Source organism: Notolabrus celidotus, chromosome 15, assembly GCF_009762535.1.
Source record: "Notolabrus celidotus isolate fNotCel1 chromosome 15, fNotCel1.pri, whole genome shotgun sequence".
Classification (NCBI taxonomy): Eukaryota; Metazoa; Chordata; class Actinopteri; order Labriformes; family Labridae; genus Notolabrus; species Notolabrus celidotus.
The window spans coordinates 7390452-7409089 of NC_048286.1; the positions used below are offsets into that span (position 1 = coordinate 7390452).

Below are 18638 nucleotides of genomic sequence, written 5' to 3' on the forward strand. Positions count from 1 at the left end.
ATGATTGAATGAATGAATGAATGAATGAATGAATGAATGAATGAATGGGTGGGTGGGTGGGTGGATGAATGGATGGATGAATGAATGGGTGGGTGGATGAATGGATGGATGAATGGATGGGTGAATTGCTGGATGGATTGATTGATAGGTGGATGGATGGATGAATGAATGAATGAATGAATGAATGAATGGGTGGGTGGATGAGTGGATGGATGGATTGACTGATTGGTGGGTGGATGGATGGATGGATGGATGGATGGATGGATGGATGGATGGATGGATGGATGGATGGATGGATGGATGGATGGATGGATGGATAAAAGTAAAAGGCTGGATGGATGGATGGATGGATGGATGGATGGATAGATGAATGAATGAATGAATGAATGAATGATTGAATGAATTAATGAATGAATGGGTGGGTGGATGAATGGATGGGTGAATTGCTGGATGGATTGACTGATAGGTGGATGGATGGATGAATGAATGAATGAATGAATGAATGAATGGATGGATGGATGGATGGATGGATGGATGGATGGATGGATGGATGGATGGATGGATGGATAGATGGATGGATGGATGGATGGATAGATGAATGGACCGATGGATTGATGGATGGGTGGATGCTGGATAGATAAATATCTATATTCACATATTAGTTTACTGTTGAGTGACATCAGTGACACACTCCTGTGTGTTGATCTTGTATATTTTTGTTTGTGGCTTCATATGAAGGAACTTCTTCAAGATGGAAGGATAAAACAACACATAGCTAAATAAATACTGACTCATCTTTACAACATATGAACAGTAATCTTTACAATAAGGAGGAGTGGGATGAGTACCTACATTGTCTTGCTTAAAACATGAAAAAGGACAGAGTAGCTTTGTCCACTGAGCGTCACGACCAAAGCACAACAAACAGGATACAGAGCCGAGATGAGTTTACAGCAGAGTGCAAGCTGTTCCTGTTCTGTCCCATGCCAGATCTGTGCCAACATGGCCCCCGGTCAAGTTGGAAAACTAGAAGCTGCCTGGTACTGATTATCACATCTGACTGTGACACTGTGTGCTTCACAGAGACCCTGACAGGTCTTCAAGTTAAAGAGCAGCTAGGTGTGTCCAGATTCATGACATCTTGAAACATATTTATCTAATGACTAATAATGCTGCAACATTAGCTGCAACATAAGCTACAACATTAGCTGCAACATTAGCTGCAAAACCAACTCAGATTTAAATATATACTTGAAGTGGTGCAAAAAAGGTGGTGCAAAAGTTATGAACCGTGTAATGACAAAGAAGTAGATCCTTCTCCGTCATATGTGCTGTATTCTTTAAACCAAAATAAAAAAATACTTCACAATATGAATCTTTAAAGATTGTTTCTCAGTAGAGCATAAAAAAGAAAACACAATGCTACAAAAGGCTCCTTTTTTCTGCAAAGAAACAAAGAAGCCTGCACTCCTATTCTTAGCTTTGCTTTCTCCTTTCAATAACCAATTAGCCCGGCTGGCTAACCTTGGAGGTGAGGTCCCGGTGGAATATGCCTTTGGAGTGCAAGTAGGCCAGACCGCTGGCGATGTCACAGGCCATTTTCACCCTCGTGGGCCAACTCAGGTGTTTGTTGCTGTCTAGAAGCTGCTCCAGGTTTCCACCATTGATGTACTGGAGAGAGAGAAAAAGGAGAAATCAATAAGTATGTTCATATCAACAAAGATGGCAGATTCCTGAGGCTGATATAAATTCTAGGAGTGCACGAATACATCAGCTGAGTATCCGCTGAAGTCAGGCCTGTTAATAGATATCAACTGTTTGCAGGTGATTCAGCATTTATCAGTTGCAGAAGATGATATATATATGTTGCATTGCATCAACTTAATAATGGCTAGTAAGCTAATCATAATTAATCATTTATATGTTTGATTTGTTCACTTCACTGCTTGTTTATTTCATTTAGTTTGAAGTATTGCCGTTTTCATACATTGTAAATGGACTGTTTATGTTGCGCTCTCCCCAGTCTTCTGTCCACTCAAAGCCCTTTTTACATAAAGCTTCCAACGACACAAAGCCACTGCCTATCCAGCTGGCTCACAGCGAGGACGAATGGTGGGTGGTTTGGGTCACAGACGGCCTGCCTGGTGGCCTGGGGGCTGGCTGGTGTATCGACCAAATGGCTGAATCCAATCTGGCTGAGAGAGCTGCTAGTTCTCTGCCTGCGTGCGTGAATGTGGATCGCCGGACCGTCATGTGGGCAGCCAAGAAATTTAGCTTGGTGGGTTTAAAAGGATCTAAGGGTCCTTTCCTTCGTCGTCTCTCGGCTTTGATCCAGAAGAAATTGCTTGACCTCGGTGCTTGCATGCAAACACACAGACACACTAATCCCATGTCACACGATACAATCAACAGTAGTTAACAATGTAGTGCTGAGACAAGATAATGAGATGGTCTGGTTTAGCTGTGGTTAACAGTGTGACTGACAGGAGCAGAAGTAGGACATAGAGGGGGCTGCTGGTGGGAGGAGGAGGTTTCCACTTCTCCAACAAATTAAACTTTGTTTGTGCAGATTGATTCTCACGTTCTGCTTACTCTTGGTATACCAAAAAAATAATGTAAAGGTGTATATGAATGAGTTTTGTGAAGATATATCTGACCAAGACGATAACAATATGAGATAGACTCTGTGGACTTAAAGGACACAACTCAAAGTTCCTTTACAGGAGCTTTAATGCAAAAAAAAATCTTTGGATTAGCGCCCTTGAGTGGTAAAATTAAAAAGCTGCTAAGTGCCTTTAAATCAACTTTATTGTTATATCTGTTATGTACGACTCCTCAGGGTTTCTCTCTCTCTCTGCTGTCCCTCTGGCCCCGCCTCCCTCTGCCAGCTGTGCACATGGGTATGATGAGCGCGCAGGTAGGAGGGAGGTAAGAAAAGAGTGGCAGAGAGAGCTGGGCGCTCTCTGACACAGGACAGCACACGTTCGAGGTCTAGTTTAGGGTTAGGTGCTGGGAGTGACGGTCCATTGCGCGGCTGGCCCAGCACCTTTCCAACTTTTGTTCTTTTTAGCCGGGGTCTCCAGTCCCTTATTGTTTCCCTTATTTCTTTTTGAATTCATTGGTTCTTTAATTTGGGAGGGGATTCTATTTCAAATAAAGCTTGGGGTTTTAATTGGCAACTTTGTGTGGCGTCTCTTTTGTTCTTGTATGTTGCGGTCTCCACTATTGAGCCTGTGTACCATTGTTGCTTGGGCAAACGTAATAATATCATATTTAAATACTTGATTTAATGGTGCATTGTAGTGTACAAGAATATTGCATACATATCCTACAACATTAAGGCCTATAACTGTCTTCATAGACCTTATTTTCAGCCTGAAACTCTGCCCTAATAAATAACTCATCAATGGATTCCACAAAGACAAACTTTTATGAGTAAATATTTCAGAAAACATTTCAAATCTGCATGCTCATAGCCTGTTTTTTTGTTTATTTCAGACTCTATGAAGCACCTCAGGCAAACTGTCCATTTAAGGTCAGTGAGTTCTAGTACAATGATCCGTTGCTCTTATTTTGAAAAACCTTAAAGGTCTCAGGATTCATCAATTACAAGATAAAAGTAATGCTTTACTGTCCCCCAACCCCCCCCCCCCCCCCCAAAAAAAAGGTTGAGCTCCTTATATCATCAAATGTCCTGACACACACACACACACACACACACACACACACACACACACACACACACACACACACACACACACACACACACACACACACACATACACCCCATTTGAAGACATCAGAGGATTAAAGTATTTATACAACAAATTCCTCAGTAGCCTCAGAGTTCAACATCTGTTGTCTGCAGAGAGAGGGGGAACAGGGGGGAACTCTCCTGGAGGTAAGAAAAACTCAGACCAATCCAACTTCCATCATTCATCATTTCATTTTAGATCAAAACACTAGCCGTTTGTTGACATCACACTGATGATCATAAAAAAAAAAAAAGATCCATCCAGTGCAAAATGTGCTCGGTGAAAAATGCAAATCGTGCGGTTTAGCCGAAGAGTGCACCTGCTGTGTCAACTAAAACTAACTTGCGTTTTAAAAAGCCTCTTATTCCGGCAGGGTATTTCCCCCTGGAATTTGCTTGATCCTATTTGTAGAGTTACTGATACACTGCAGTAATTACTTGACATAGCACATGTTTGAGCTGTATATGCGCCTCGCTGTGATCGTGTATTACCTGGGGTGCTGAGGAAATGAGAAACATACAGTTGGTTACAACTTTGTTGGAAAATGACTTTCAGAGCTTCAGGTTAAAAACCCTGAAAAGACTCACACAAAGGATCCTTGTTTGCTGCAGGAAGCGGCTTCAAACAGCGATATAATCCTGCCGTGGGTCATGACTTACAGTTAGCCCAGATTATAACTGCAGATGCAATTTCTATAAGATGCATTAGATTGAGATTCAGCTTGATAATATAGAGCAGACGGTGCAGTGGAGACAGGGGATCACAATCGGTTGCATCATTGTTTACATGTCGGGAATTTGAGTAATATTTCACCAACGCTTGCAAAACTAATGTTTCATTTTCAACCAGGTTCAAAGTCCAAAAGTAAGAAACTGATCAAAAGACTCTCAGGTGCAAGAGTGGCATTTTCCAGACCTGCATTATGAGGGACTCAGGACTGTTCATTCTCAGCCTCCCCTCAAAATTGGTTCGACCACATTTTAAACTGTGTGACAAATTGTTGTTATTGGCGAGAAAATGTATTTAGATAAACTGGATTAAAGATAAACCGCCAACTGTTACGCCATGGTTTCAAAAGTTATTTAGGTTTCCTCCCTCATGAAAGGATCAGTGCGGTTCTGAGGGGTAATGAGAGGTATTTCACTGACCTGTGGTCTCCTGTGCTGTTACTTACCTAAAGAACAACTTGTGATGAGGGGACAAAACTACATGAAATGGCCAAACCTGCCGCGAGCTAATCAATAAGCATCCTCCTCCTTTATTATTGTGTCTCTATTATCAATATAGCTTAGTATGCTTTGCCTTTTGTTACCAGGTATTATATTTGATTGTACTTGGTATGCGAAAACCAAGTGGCAACCTCCGTCTAAAAATATGAGTGCTAAAAACTGCAGTTCCTCGAGTGTCCCCTTGAGGCTGGCTCCGGAAGTATCGGAAACCACATACACACCAATTTGAAGTCTTGAAAGTTAATTTCTCGATCGTCACACATTAATTTCGGAGATATAAAGATTACGAGTCTTCCAATGAGAGGCACAGCTGACTTGATTGACAGGCCGGAACAGTGTAGCCGTTGCCCGCCTCTTTACGTCACAATCGCTCGACAGCAGCAATGTGGCTCCGGCCGACGATTGGCCTCAAAAAAGTGTTTCAGAAACAGATTGGTGACGTCACGAATACTGCGTCCATATTTTATACAGTCTATGGTAAAAACTTGTCAGCTGGAGGCTGGATTTTCCCTGTTTTGAATGTACGGTATGGCACGGTGGCAGTATCTTATTTTATTTATTTATGTATTTAATTTTTTTTCCTTCTCTTCTCTTTCTAATGTAAATGTATTTATATAATCCACTCTTAATGTACTTTTTTTTAAATGTGTAATGTGATATGAAGGCAAGATGTGTGATTTGATTTCCTACTCTTCTGTATGTGGAAAAACAATAAACCTCGGTTTTAAAAAAAAAAAAAAAGAGAAAGAAATATCAAAATAGGGTGTTAAAATGTATGTTAAACATGACATGGTCATAATTATGTGCTTTACAAAAGTTTGGGATTTAAGGTCTCAAGATAAGCCCCTACATGTTTCTCTAACACCAGAGTTCACATGAGCATGTATTATCCTGTGCATACATAACATTACTTATCAACAACACTTAAAACCTGCTGCATTCTCAAATGTCCTCATTCTGCACTGGTGCTAAATAGAAGTCACTTTCTGGGATCTTAAGTTCCTGAAACGTCCTAAAATTACCCGGGTGCTGCATGTGTAAACATAAACAGCTGAATTTGTCCTACCAGCCCCCCAAGTATCATGTGAGAACGTAGCAGGTACTGTGTTGTTACTTCCAGGGAGGGTTTGTTAAGCGTTAAGTCACTGTTTCTATCAGCACAACCTTTACAAATCTGTTTTAGACATGACCTTCACAACGATAAACCAACAATCATCCCCCAAAATCCCAAATGTCTTTTGCATCGTCTCTCATAAAAAGCTTCAGATTCAAACTCATCCACTAAATCCTCATGAACAAAGTCTTCTTGTGCCTGTTAGTTCTTGCACTTTGTTTGCAGGTCTGCACAAGTCTGTACGTGGTGGGACAGACGAAGGGTTCTGGAGGTTGCCTGGGGCCTTGCAGTAACTTAATTCTCCATTTCCTCTGAGCACGGCCTCATAGTGGGGGTCAGGTAACAAAACAGCACGAGTCTGCTACCAGGGTCACTGCAGTCAGTTTGGACCTGACACAACACAACAGGATCTGTTTACCCTGCAGCGAAAAAGAAGACCTACCGCAGCATGTGTTCGTGTGGAATCAGCAGAAGAACAGCAAAGACACACATTTAGTTTCTTAAGATGAGTTCTCTTATGGAGCTGCAGAAAGCTGCTTTTGTCTTTGTTTATCAAGGCTACAATAAACGCATTCACTGAGCACTGCAGCAGTGTAATCAATTGTGCGTGTGTGTGTGTGTGTGTGCGAATGGAAGCATCTTTCACAGCCTGTTCTTTCTTCAGAGCGGGATGAATTGCATGTTTTGTTCTATTTGGCCTCATTAACATACAGTTTTCCACTGAATGAACATTCAAATACAAACATGTTTACAGACAAGCATGTGAAGTCACTGGGTCAACCATCAAAGTGCACACATTAGAGCGTTGATCATGAGTAAATGTCCTGAATGTGGGTTTATGTGCAGGTTGTGAGCAACTACAATGGCCACAGGTGTTGTTGCCATCCTTTGATGAACACATGTTTCAAAAGCATTAAAAGCTGCAACTAACAACCATTTTCTTTACATTCAAACAATTTGGTTCATAAAGGGGAAGAAAATGTTTTTTTAAATGTAAAAATAAGTGTCTAAAGTTGTACAACCATAAAGAAATGGTCTTTAGAAGATGTTTAATCCCGTATAAATGATCCCAAATACTCTGACTGTGGGTCACTGCAGCATCAGCACACTGCTTTCTTTATTTTATGGCAAAACACTTCTTATTTGTTTTAGCACAAAAAAATGAAGGAAAATAACATCAGAGTGAATTCTAAGGTCAACTAGTAAGGTCATATTTTCCTCGTCTACCGCTCATTTCTATTCCAATCTTAGAAAAGGGCCCTACGTTCCTTGTGCCTAACCTTTTAATTAACAGGGTAATAATACCGACTGCTTATCAACCCTTTTCCATGACAAATTAATGATTACCACTCATGCAATCTAATCTGTCTCCCTCTATCACACATGCATGCAGATAAACACTCAGGTTAAATATAGGCTTTGAGCAGCCAGAAAATATCACTCACTGTAACTCGAATGGTCTCTGTCCTAACATTAAGCATCTCTGGAGGATTTTATTAGCAGCCTGTATCAAATTCTCCCTCCTCTCACACACACACCAACACCAACACAAACACACAGAGTCCACGTGTCAGGACATTCAGTTCTAATGGTTTGTCCACAATTACAGACTGGCGTGCATTCTGTGTGTGCTCATGGATGACGTGATTGTTCACCTTAAAGACACAGTAAAAACATACTGTGTAAAAACACACGGTTCTCTCTTTGACATGTCGAAACATGAAGTGCTCGATTGGACTGTAGGTAGGAGAAGCATTACAGTAGTCGGAAGGCCAGCACACTGTCTGTGATTATTCTACTCTATCAAGTAATTTAGTGACAAATCATGACAGAAGTTTAAAAAAGGAGGTCTCATCGTTACTTGTTATGTTATTCAAAGATACCAAAGATTGATCTACCATCAATGAGCAGCTCAAATGACAAAAAACCTTCCTTTTGACAGGCAGAACCCTCAAGCAGGACCAGACTCATCAATGAAAAGCCTTCAGCCACGATTGAATGGACCAGAGGGTAGAATAATCTGTGACGTGATAATTTAGCTAATGTTGTAGTGCCTCTTTTTTGTTGTTGTTGTTATATTTTTGGGGCTTTTACACCTTTGTTTTAGAGAGGAGAGGACAGTGCAGGTAGAGCAGGAAACCAGGAGAGATTGGGGGAATGACATGCAGGAAGTCGGCTGCAGGTTGAAATCAGACCAGGGCCGCCCACTATATGGGGCCGAAACTTAACCATGAGGCTAAATTCCTGCTATACCTCTATCTCTCGTTCGGCATGTTTGACACAGTACCGGGACTCAGAACGCCTCTGATCCCCAGAATATAAAAATACTCAAAATACAATAGATATGATATGATATGATACCATACCATACTGATGACTTGTTATAACATGACACGAAATTACATGACACCAAACAAAACTAAACGAAAACGAATCGAATCGAAACGAAACGAAACAAATCGAAACAAAACTAATCAAATCGAAACCAAACCAATCGAATTGAATCGAATCGAATCAAATCGAAATGACATGACATGATACGACATGACACGAAACAACACTAGGGATGTCCCAAGCCTGATCTCAATTCTCAGATCTGGACATTTTGAGCTGATCAACTCACCCCAATAATTTACGTCAGCATCATAAACTGAGCACAATTTACAGCCTAGGAGTGGGCTGCGACAGGACACGATACCATAAGATAAGATACTTTTCATTACCTTCTTAGTGTATATACCTTGGACTCAAGTGCTGCACCCACTCGACTGCCTATAGATGGGTTTAATAAATACAAGCAACAATAGCAACATTACACAAGTACGGGCAACGAGCAGTGCCTCCAGAAAGATATGGCAGAAGTGATGTTGCTATTTAACATAAGATGGACCACATATCCCTCTCTCATCTCTCCACTGAACATGCCACCAAATGGATACAGACCTACTGTATGTGAGGCAATATGACAACCTGCTGGGGCTTCATCTCACTGACGAGATGGTGTGAAAACTGGAGTGTGTACATTTTAGGAATTCAGGCAGTTTTTTGAGACTTGTTTATCGTCTGTTTGGTGTGCACCCCTAAATGGTGATGTGACATGGTGTGTTTGTGAGTGTTTTCTTACCTCTGTCAGAGCGTGAAGCTGGCCCTCATGGACACACACACCTTTAAACCTGTGAAGGCACAGATACAAACAGGTTGAAAAATAATGTTCTCAAATGTTGTGTTTTACCTTCATGACGTCACATGAACATTTGTTAGGACTCAACTGGAATGAATGAAATATGAGTTCAGATGCTGACAGACAGACAAGTCTTAATCGTCTTATTCTAAGAGAACTCTGGGGAAAACCGTAGACTGTATAAATAATAGACGTAGTATCAGTGATGTCACCCATCTGTTCTGTAGCGCTGTTTGAAGCCAATCGTCAGATGGAGTAATATTGGAAATGCGGAACTCAACCGAACGTAGTGTGAGGTAAAGAGGCGGGCTCTGAGCCTCCTGGCCAACAGCTACAGTGTTCCCGCCTGTCAATCAAGTCAGTCATGTCCTTATTTGGGGAAAAGCTCGTCATATTAATATCTTCTGAACCGTCGCGTTATAAAAAAATTCACCCCCCGTACAGTGTGTGCCAGAAGAGAAATTAGCTACGTAGAGCCAAGACGTTTTTTGAACCAGGCTGTAAACATGTTTATTTCTGCTTCAAAGATCGTCTTTTTTGAATGGGTGTGTAAGTGGTTCCTGGTGTTTCTGCAGCCAGCCTCAAGCGGATTCTTGATGAATTGCAGTTTATAAAACTTCCGCATGGGCTTCATATTTTGAGACCAGAGGTTGCCGCTTGGGGAAAACCTTGAACACACTATCTTTGGTTCCTCTTAGGTCAAACACTTGCATTATGGGTTCATACACATGAGAATACTCTCCTGACCTGCTCTGCAGAGTAAACAGAGAAAGCAGGAAGAATAGTTAAGGAAAGGTTAAGATTCCACAGGCAAGACCAGACAAGTGATTACTGCGAGACTGTCTGTTCGCAGGAGGATAATAAGCGCTCAGTTGCTTCACCTGCATTCCACTCGTGTCTTCCTCTACCTGGCCTATCAATCTCTACATTCCTGGTAACATAAAGAGTCTCTATTGCAATCACTTCTGTGTTACTATGACACATTAAAAACTTCCATCTTCAAGTTATGGAGGAAAACTTCCTTGTTTTAGCTTGATGAAGCTTTGTGTTTACATTCTTGGAACCACTGGCACCAAGAGTCTCCAAATCCCTCAAGGTTGGAAAAAGTCCTGAACCCAGAGAGCACCATGCATCCCTTCACCCTAAGTAAAACAACGTGTGTGCAAAGCAACATATGAACTAACTCTGTTCACCAGCAGAGCTGAAGGCCTCATAATTCTGAGAGCAATGAAAAGGTCAACTTTGTGGGTTCTTGTTGGATTTTAGCAAACAATGACCCCCTCAGTGTCTGCTTGTTAACACACACAATCCTCTCGACGTGCTCAACAAAGATGGCATTGTAAAAGACACACACACACACAGCGTTGCAGAGAAATGTATGCATGTATGTGCTTGTTCATAAACACTCTCTCTCCCTCCGAGGAGCGCAGAGGAGAATGTGGTCGTGACAGAAAATAATCACAACACAACATGAGCGACGGCTCTATTTCAGGGCGGTGTCGTGAATGTTAATGGCGTTGCATGGAGTCAACTTGTCATCGCTGTTAAGTTTTACTTTGTTGACAGGCTTTTCCTTTTCCTGTCGTAAAACACGACACAAGGCAGCTTCATTTGTGCAGCCGCTCTTAAATCCTGAAGCAGTTGAAAGTGTTTTATTTGATGTGGAGACGTGCACTGGAACGCTGACACCAAAAACTAAGAATAAAACCTCACAAATTATTAAAAATAACATGAATACAGATAGAAACAGATAAAAAAAATAAGGTAGCAGTGCAGTGTAATGATGAGTTGCCATCAAATAGGTACCATATTGTCTCTGACATAAAATGACCCTGATTATAAGACTAGTTTTGGAAGGGAGAGAGGGCATGCTGTTGTTTTTTTTAACACTTTTTAAATAAAATAATATTTTTCTTTTAAATTAAATTGTCACATTTAAATTAAATAAAATGTAAATGATAATATAACAATAACAATAACAATAACAATAAGAAGAAGAAGAAGAAGAAGAAGAAGAAGAAGAAGAAGAAGAAGAAGAAGAAGAAGAAGAAGAAGAAGAAGAAGAAGAAGAAGAAGAAGAAGAAGAAGAAGAAGATAATAATAATAATAATAATAATAATAATAATAATAATTAGTACTTTTCAAAACAGGGTTACAAAGTGTTTTATGACTGAGAAAGCTAATAAAAGAAATGAGGAAAATAAGATAAAAATAAATGAATAAATAAGAGATGTAAACGAAGCACTTCTGGTTCCTGTATCTGAATGCCATAAAAATAAAAATAACCTGCAGCCTATTGGATGGATGACAGGTCTAGTAATGGGCACACCTTTGTTGCATTTTTCAGTAACACTATCAGACGCTCTTTATGTGCTTGTCATCATCAGTCATTACAATGTGTGACAACATATTTCTTGGCTGCTTGGCGGTTGTTTCATGTCTCTGCTGCATTCATTAACAGCGGTATCATAACACCGCCTCAGTTGTTGAATAACTCTACCTGCTTTGAGTTGTTTAATTCCATACAGTCACTGTGTCTCTCCATCTTTCATCCCCCTGGTGCTGTAGTTGTGAGTGACAGCTGGACTCAATCACCTTACAGATAAGCGGCACCATCCACTGTTGTCAACAAATGTTGGCATTTACTTACTAAACCTCAGAAGTAAGACGATCACACTTTTTTCAGATGTATTTTAAAGGAAAACAAGTCTTCTTATATGAAGGTTATGGTAATTAACAGTAAGGAAGACATTATTTTGAAGATTTCAGGGGTGCTAAAGTTTTGTTGACCTGTGATCAACATCATCAAGCAGCTCCAGTGTGTCAACCACTGTTTCCTAAAGTCTATGAGACATATCAGGTTTATGTTACGTGACTGAATTGGAATTGTATTTTGGTTGTAAACGCTTAGCTTGTTTTAAAATTGGATGCAGCACTTAAAAAAACACATTTTATTTGAACTAGTCCCCAAGGTAAAAAAATATAGGTACAGTGCTTCATTGTTTTAAAGGCTTGTTTGCACAGCTAAGACAGATATCTTAATTGCATTTAAAGCTTACAATGTCAAAGTTTCACTACTTAATACAGACAATCACATGAACTGTGTTTGTACTTCATATGACTGCTCAGAATAAAGTAACAAACTCAGTTCAGGTTTTGGTATATTTTATCTGACCAGAGAGAAGACAGCTCATGCTTTGGGTATCGAGCGGAAGATGCTAATCAGCTGTTTATACTGCATGAGGTCTAAACTCTCTGTTACTAAGAACAGCTCATGAAAACAGTTGATATTATCAACTCCTCTAAAACTAGTGGTGTAGATTGTTTCCGCATGATTAATGTCATTGCAATCATGATGTGAGAATGTGCAATCACACAACTGCACAACAGGCTGCGATTTGGGATTTGACTAAATGTGTTCATGCATGTCTGTAAACGTTGCAACCTCTCTGACAAGCAAGCCAGCACTGAGCTAGTGGCCAAAAACAACGCAACATCTGCCATGAGGGAATATTTTGGATTTAGGTGAAGCGACGTTGATCCGAAAGATGTGCTGTGCAAGATTTGCTAAGTCGGGTAGCAGCATGGCTATTTGTATCAACACTTGAGAAGTGCCACTGCCTTTGCACTAGACTTACACTGTCTCTGTTTGCACTTTGCAGAAATGCCAAATGTCAATTTTTAACAGTACTGAACAAACTTTTTGTTTCCACAGAAACACCATAAGTTGCAGAAGTTTAAGTGCATTTATTTTAAGTGGAACAAAAAAAAGAATTATTTAATTTTTAACCCATTAAGTTATTTTGAAAACAGAACTGTATGGGGTTTGTTTTGATATTTTAAAAAATCTAAATATATTTAATTATTAAAAAATATATATCTCAAAACCATAAATAATCTCTGCATGTGCCATGATATAACCAAGCAAGACGACTCTCAATACCATTTATTATATCCAAAATCACAATATACTATAATCCCAATTGCACCATTTCACCAAATCTTGCAACACCAGTTTAGATGGAACATAGAACAGACCTAAAAGAGGTGTAACTTCAGGATCACAGAGTCAGGTGTAAACACACAGTATCAGTCTGGGTCTGTTTTCATCCGACCAATCGTTGACTTTCATCTCTTGAAAAACAACGATTGTCTAGAGTTTCCCCAGAGACAGAGAAGGCCTGCTTTGTTTTTTGCCTCCAGGGCAGCAGCAGCAGCAGCAGCAGCTCTAACAGGGGCTGGCAGTTTAGAAAATGCATTGTTAACAGGCTCTGTGTTTGACACAGTTTCTATCTAACCCCAAAGGAAACGGGTCATAACCACAAACTCATGAGCAATGACAAGAAGAGAGAGGCAGACGAAGAAGAAGAGGCTCACAGAGGCGTTATGTTAATGAACTGAAAGATGTTACCAGAAATGGAAAACGTGTTACTCTTTGTTTTTTATAAGCTGTTAACAATTGATGTGAAGTGTAAAGCCCATTGTTTAATGTGTTACATGTTGGCAGGCTGTTTGAATAAGATGTATAAACACGCTAAGAGGAGATCACTGCCAATAGTCAGTTTATTACGAGAGGGCTTCTAACTTTTCAAAAAGCAGCTTAAAAGCTCATGAGCAGGAAAGCAAAGTGGAATTCGGATGTGTTAGTTTGTTTCTTGTAAGCTACAAAACAAAAGATGTAATGAATGTGCAGTTTTAGTAACTCCTTTGCGTACAGGAGTTAGTGAGTTACCAACCTGAGGATGTTCGGATGGCGAAGCCGGTTCATGAGTTGGACTTCCCTCAGCATGTTGGCTCTGTTGCTGCTGAGTTTGTTCATCTTCAAAGCCATGACTTGGTTTGAAGCTCGATGACGAACCTGTAAAAGAGTTACATGATATCACGTTTCAAGAAGTTACAAGTAGAACTAAACAAAGCATAAATCCAATCCTCTGTACAACATTGACTTTATTCTGCAGGCTGCAGAAACTAGGATTGTGTGTTGCCAGAAATAAACAGTTAATTTCTGCTTGGTCCACTGTGACCTTAAACAGCCTGAAAAAATGCTCCTCTAAATGGATACTTATAAAAAATTCTGGCTCATGCAGCAAACAGAGGAAACAGAAAGGGAAGACAGCAAAGAAGAGGGAACCGAAATGAGGTCAGTCCCGCCTGACAAGCCATGACTAAGTTCATCTGTCAATCCAGAGCTGCACAATCAATTCTGAATTATTGGGATTTTAGTTTCCATCCAATTGTTAGATAGTGTTGGCAACACCGTGTATCCTTCCATGGTCGGCTGGAGCCATTCCCAGCATGCCTTGGGTGGAAGCTAGCAAACATTTTGATTAGGTCAACACACAGACGCCTTCTGCAGAAACTTTTTTTAATCTTACTGTTGAAGGAAATGACTGTTCGCTGCATGTTGACCACTTCAGAGTCTTTAAACAGTAGTGACCTGAGGTATTTACAGAACACCACAACCCACTGCACTAATTACCAAGAATACAACCCTCTTTTGACTGCACTCACATACATCAAGCTTAAAGGGAAATATCAACCAGAAACCGCAGAAGAGCTCATCAGGTGACCGAGCTGCTGCAAACACATTTACCTACCAACTTGCAAGCTCACTTCCTGACAGCAGAAACATGATGAGACCATGATGCAGGTTTTAATCTGGTAGGCTAAATTGATACTGAGGGTTTATAGATAGACAGTCTGCAGCTACAGAGAGCTTCTTCACACATTATCAACAGTTCCAGGTGAGCAATAGAGAGTCGGGAACACCATGCAAAAAGCATGCAAAACAGAGTTGCTGTCGAATTAGAGCATGGATCAAACCTACAGTATGTTTCCACACTGAATCAACACCTAGATATTTCAAACCACAGCTGAAGTTATTTATGCTTCTGTTCTACACATGTGATATGATTCATGTGAAAAACATCATTATGATTACTAACTATGTGTCACTAGGAAAAAGTCATAGAATAATCCTTGGATGTGTTACGTTTTTCTCGGGGTAATCCCTGCAAATAGCAATGTGACTTTAAAAAATGAGTCGGATAATAAATAATTATTAACAAAGAATCCTATATTAGAATTTTTGAGGAATACAAATGAGTTATTTGAACTATTTTTTAACCTTTTAATCATAAAATGTCAGGCGTTTACCATTTCAAGCGTAAAAAATGCTATGGTTTTTTAAAAAAATGTAATAACTTAAATCGCAAATAAAGATAGATTTAGTTTTCTAGTCTTCGTTGGACACCAGGGGTGAACACCAGGTGATTTGAAAATGACAGTTTGTTAAAAAAAAATTGTAATTATGACATTTTAAAAAACATTTTGAACATTTATGAATGAATTCCTGAATTAATTAATATTTTTATTTTGGTCATTAATTCAAAAAGAATAAAAGTCTACAGTTTATGTGAGAAGTCATCTAACAAAAAAAAAGATAACACAGTTTTACATCTTGACACTGATTTGTTTCACACAATAAAATTCCCAACAACAATGTATAGACCAAATAACTGATTGAATTTGATTCGGAATTTGAATTGATTTTGAATTTCCCCCCTGGGGATTAATAAAGTACCTTTCTTCTTTCTTTCAAATAACTATAACGAAAACTATTGGCAAATCAATCTGTGGTGAAAATAATCATTTGATGCAGCCTTACTCCTTTGTATTCATCCATCATCAGTTCACAGATGGCGCAATGCATCAGCAGTTGTACTCATAGCATGAAAAGGAATCAACTTTAGCGCATTTAATATGGATTATATAGGAGGTATTATCGGTGAAAGACAATGGGCAAAATGCAATTTCAATATCTTGAGCTCTTATCTATAAATTGTCGATATGAAGCACAAAGTAGAGCGCAAGAATGAATTGCAACTTCATTGTTGTGGCATTTATCAGAATAAACACAACAGAAATCTGAATCAATCGCAATGAGAAAGAAAAATGACTTTCTTTAAAGTAGATGTGTGCGCATGTAGTCAACTAAACGATAGACCTCATCCCTCGTCAGTCAGCACCAGATTTACCAGTCACTTAAATGAATTATTAATATTTTCATTATTGTAGGCCAGAAATGTTGGTCAAATGTTGTGTCTATAAGCTGTAGCACAGCCATCTGCCACTAGCCAGAGCTGTAGCTACATTAAATAACTAATGCCATAATGCTATAACGCTCTACCACCCGGACGCAAACGAGCACAGATGACAGATGGCATCTCGTAGTGTGGCATGCTTCATCATTTTGATCTAGGAAGTGGAGATAAAGTTGTATGCAGGCTGTGTCTGACCGGATCCGTTTATAATCAGCGTAGATGTAAATTTAACCTGCAAGAAGGACTGAAGGCTGGTGGTGCTAGACACTCTGCAAACCTGGGTGTATTGTTCATGCCTCTACACCGTGCTTTCTGCAGTCAAATGAAGTTTATCAACCACTCTTAGATTAACTGGTACAGTTTTTTTTTTGGATTCATCTTTAGATTGAAGAGAGGCATGTTGCACATAAAGACATTTTGTAAAACATGAAGACTTAGAAACTTGAGTTAACATTTGTTTACTTACTTACTTATTTCCCTTCAGATCATTATCATAATGTAGAGTAATCTAATCATGTATTGTTTATCTTTCTCATAGCGAGCCGGCCTAAAGTTACCGAGTAATCAATGTACAGCAGAATAAGTCTAAACAGATGATGCATCTTGATTCAGACTGCGGGGGTTTTCTGTGTATCCTTCCCCCTCTCCTTCTCTCTCTCCGTCTCATTCATACAGACACAAAAATGGCTCTGTTCAAGTTCAAAGGAAGGGGCCTGGCTAGAAGAGCCGCCAGTCTCCACCGCAGGACAGCAGAAACAACAGATGGCCACTCCTCTGAGGGCCTCCTCCCCCAGATCCGTCTATCCTCCTCCGACCCCCCTATTCCTCACTCTTCACATCCCCCCATCTGCATTTAGTCCTGATCCCCCTCTTTTCTCCTCCTCGCTGTGGCCTCCAACGAACTGTCATCCCTAATCCTCATCTTACCCCGAAGCAACCCCAAAGTCTTCTTTTTCTCTTTCTGCTTTATGGTCCTACACGCCTACTTCCATGATATATTTTCATTTTTACAACTGCATGCTTCAGAAACCATGCCCCCCAGTGCTTCCCTCTTCTCCTCCACCCTGTTGCCCGGGCTCTAGACAGCCTCTAAATCACCTTCTTCTCAAACACTCCTCATTCATCCATAAAGTCCAAAAACCTCCTCTCAACCCCCATTTTTCACCCCTCTTCAAAAGTCTTGCCAACCCGGCTCTATACCATCAAAAGCCTTTACCCCTCGTCTGGTTCCTCCTCCTCTTAGCCTCAACCTCTATCACCATTAATTTCACCACCTTTTTTGTTCCAATCCCTGTCTGTCATTCTCTTTGCCTCCAGGCGTTTCATCATTCTGCTCCATTTCCTCTTCTCTCTCTGTTTACCTACGCATTCCTCGCTCTCACAGCGTAAAAGAATTAAGACATATTTCCAAAACCCAACAGGAGGCTGAAGTGGTTATGGGTATACATACGGGAAGCATGGTCCATGGAAAGGTGTTGTTTACCTTGTTTATGTGAGTTGGAAATTTAGATCTTGTCTCATTAGCACCTCATTTGGCTTAGGTGGTCTCGATAAGTACCAAAGAGGTCCTTTCCAGATTGAGATATCAGAGAGGAAAGACAGAGCTGTTCTTATTTTTCTGATTGTATCACTCTTATAACTGATACTATACTTTTAATCAATAAATACTGACCATATCAGATTCAGGATCCAACTATTAGTGCACATTTTTCGAATACTTATGTTGCAAATGTCTTTGCCATTGGATTGGCCAACATCAAATTAGTGGGCAAGAATAACAAATTGAGCACATCGTTAGTTCAGGCAGGTCATGAAGTCAAGCTTGGCCCACGGTACATCAGCTGCTCTAACACCAGCCCCCATCAGCTGCTCCTGCTGACTGCTCTAGCCTGCCTTCTCTTGCTGCTTCCCCTGCAAACCGCTTTGCAGCCCACCTCCACCCCAGCTCCTCCTTTCTGCTGTGTCTGATTTCACCAGGGTCATATGTGTTGTCACTCATGCCTGCTCTGTTGGGCATCCCGAGCTGCTGCTCTCCCTGCCTTGGCTTTTCAGGCTATGGTGTTCCACGTAAGCACATGGAAGGGCCGGGAGCACTCAGAACAGAGTAATACCACCAAATTTAACTTACTGCATGCAAATAATAACTATCACGAGAGTGAGAGTGAACCTGACTGAACTTCAATTTCTTCACAAAGAATGGTTTGCTTCATTGTTTTTCATAGTTTTGATTTTGTGTGGTTTCCGTCTAACAGTGTT

General features: G+C 40.3%; 1 protein-coding gene across 2 annotated transcripts in view; it reads right to left on the reverse strand.

Annotated features, from left to right (window-relative positions):
• The window catches only part of tesk2 (testis associated actin remodelling kinase 2), a 45408-nt gene that overhangs the window by 12789 nt on the left and 13981 nt on the right, over window positions 1–18638 (reverse strand). For both annotated transcript variants that reach the window (XM_034703904.1, XM_034703902.1), the window contains exons 5-7: window positions 14016–14137; window positions 9223–9271; window positions 1525–1671 (exon numbers count right to left, since the gene is read on the reverse strand). In XM_034703904.1, coding sequence (XP_034559795.1) covers window positions 1525–1671; window positions 9223–9271; window positions 14016–14137 — 318 coding nt within the window. The remainder of the gene's footprint in view (window positions 1–1524; window positions 1672–9222; window positions 9272–14015; window positions 14138–18638) is intronic.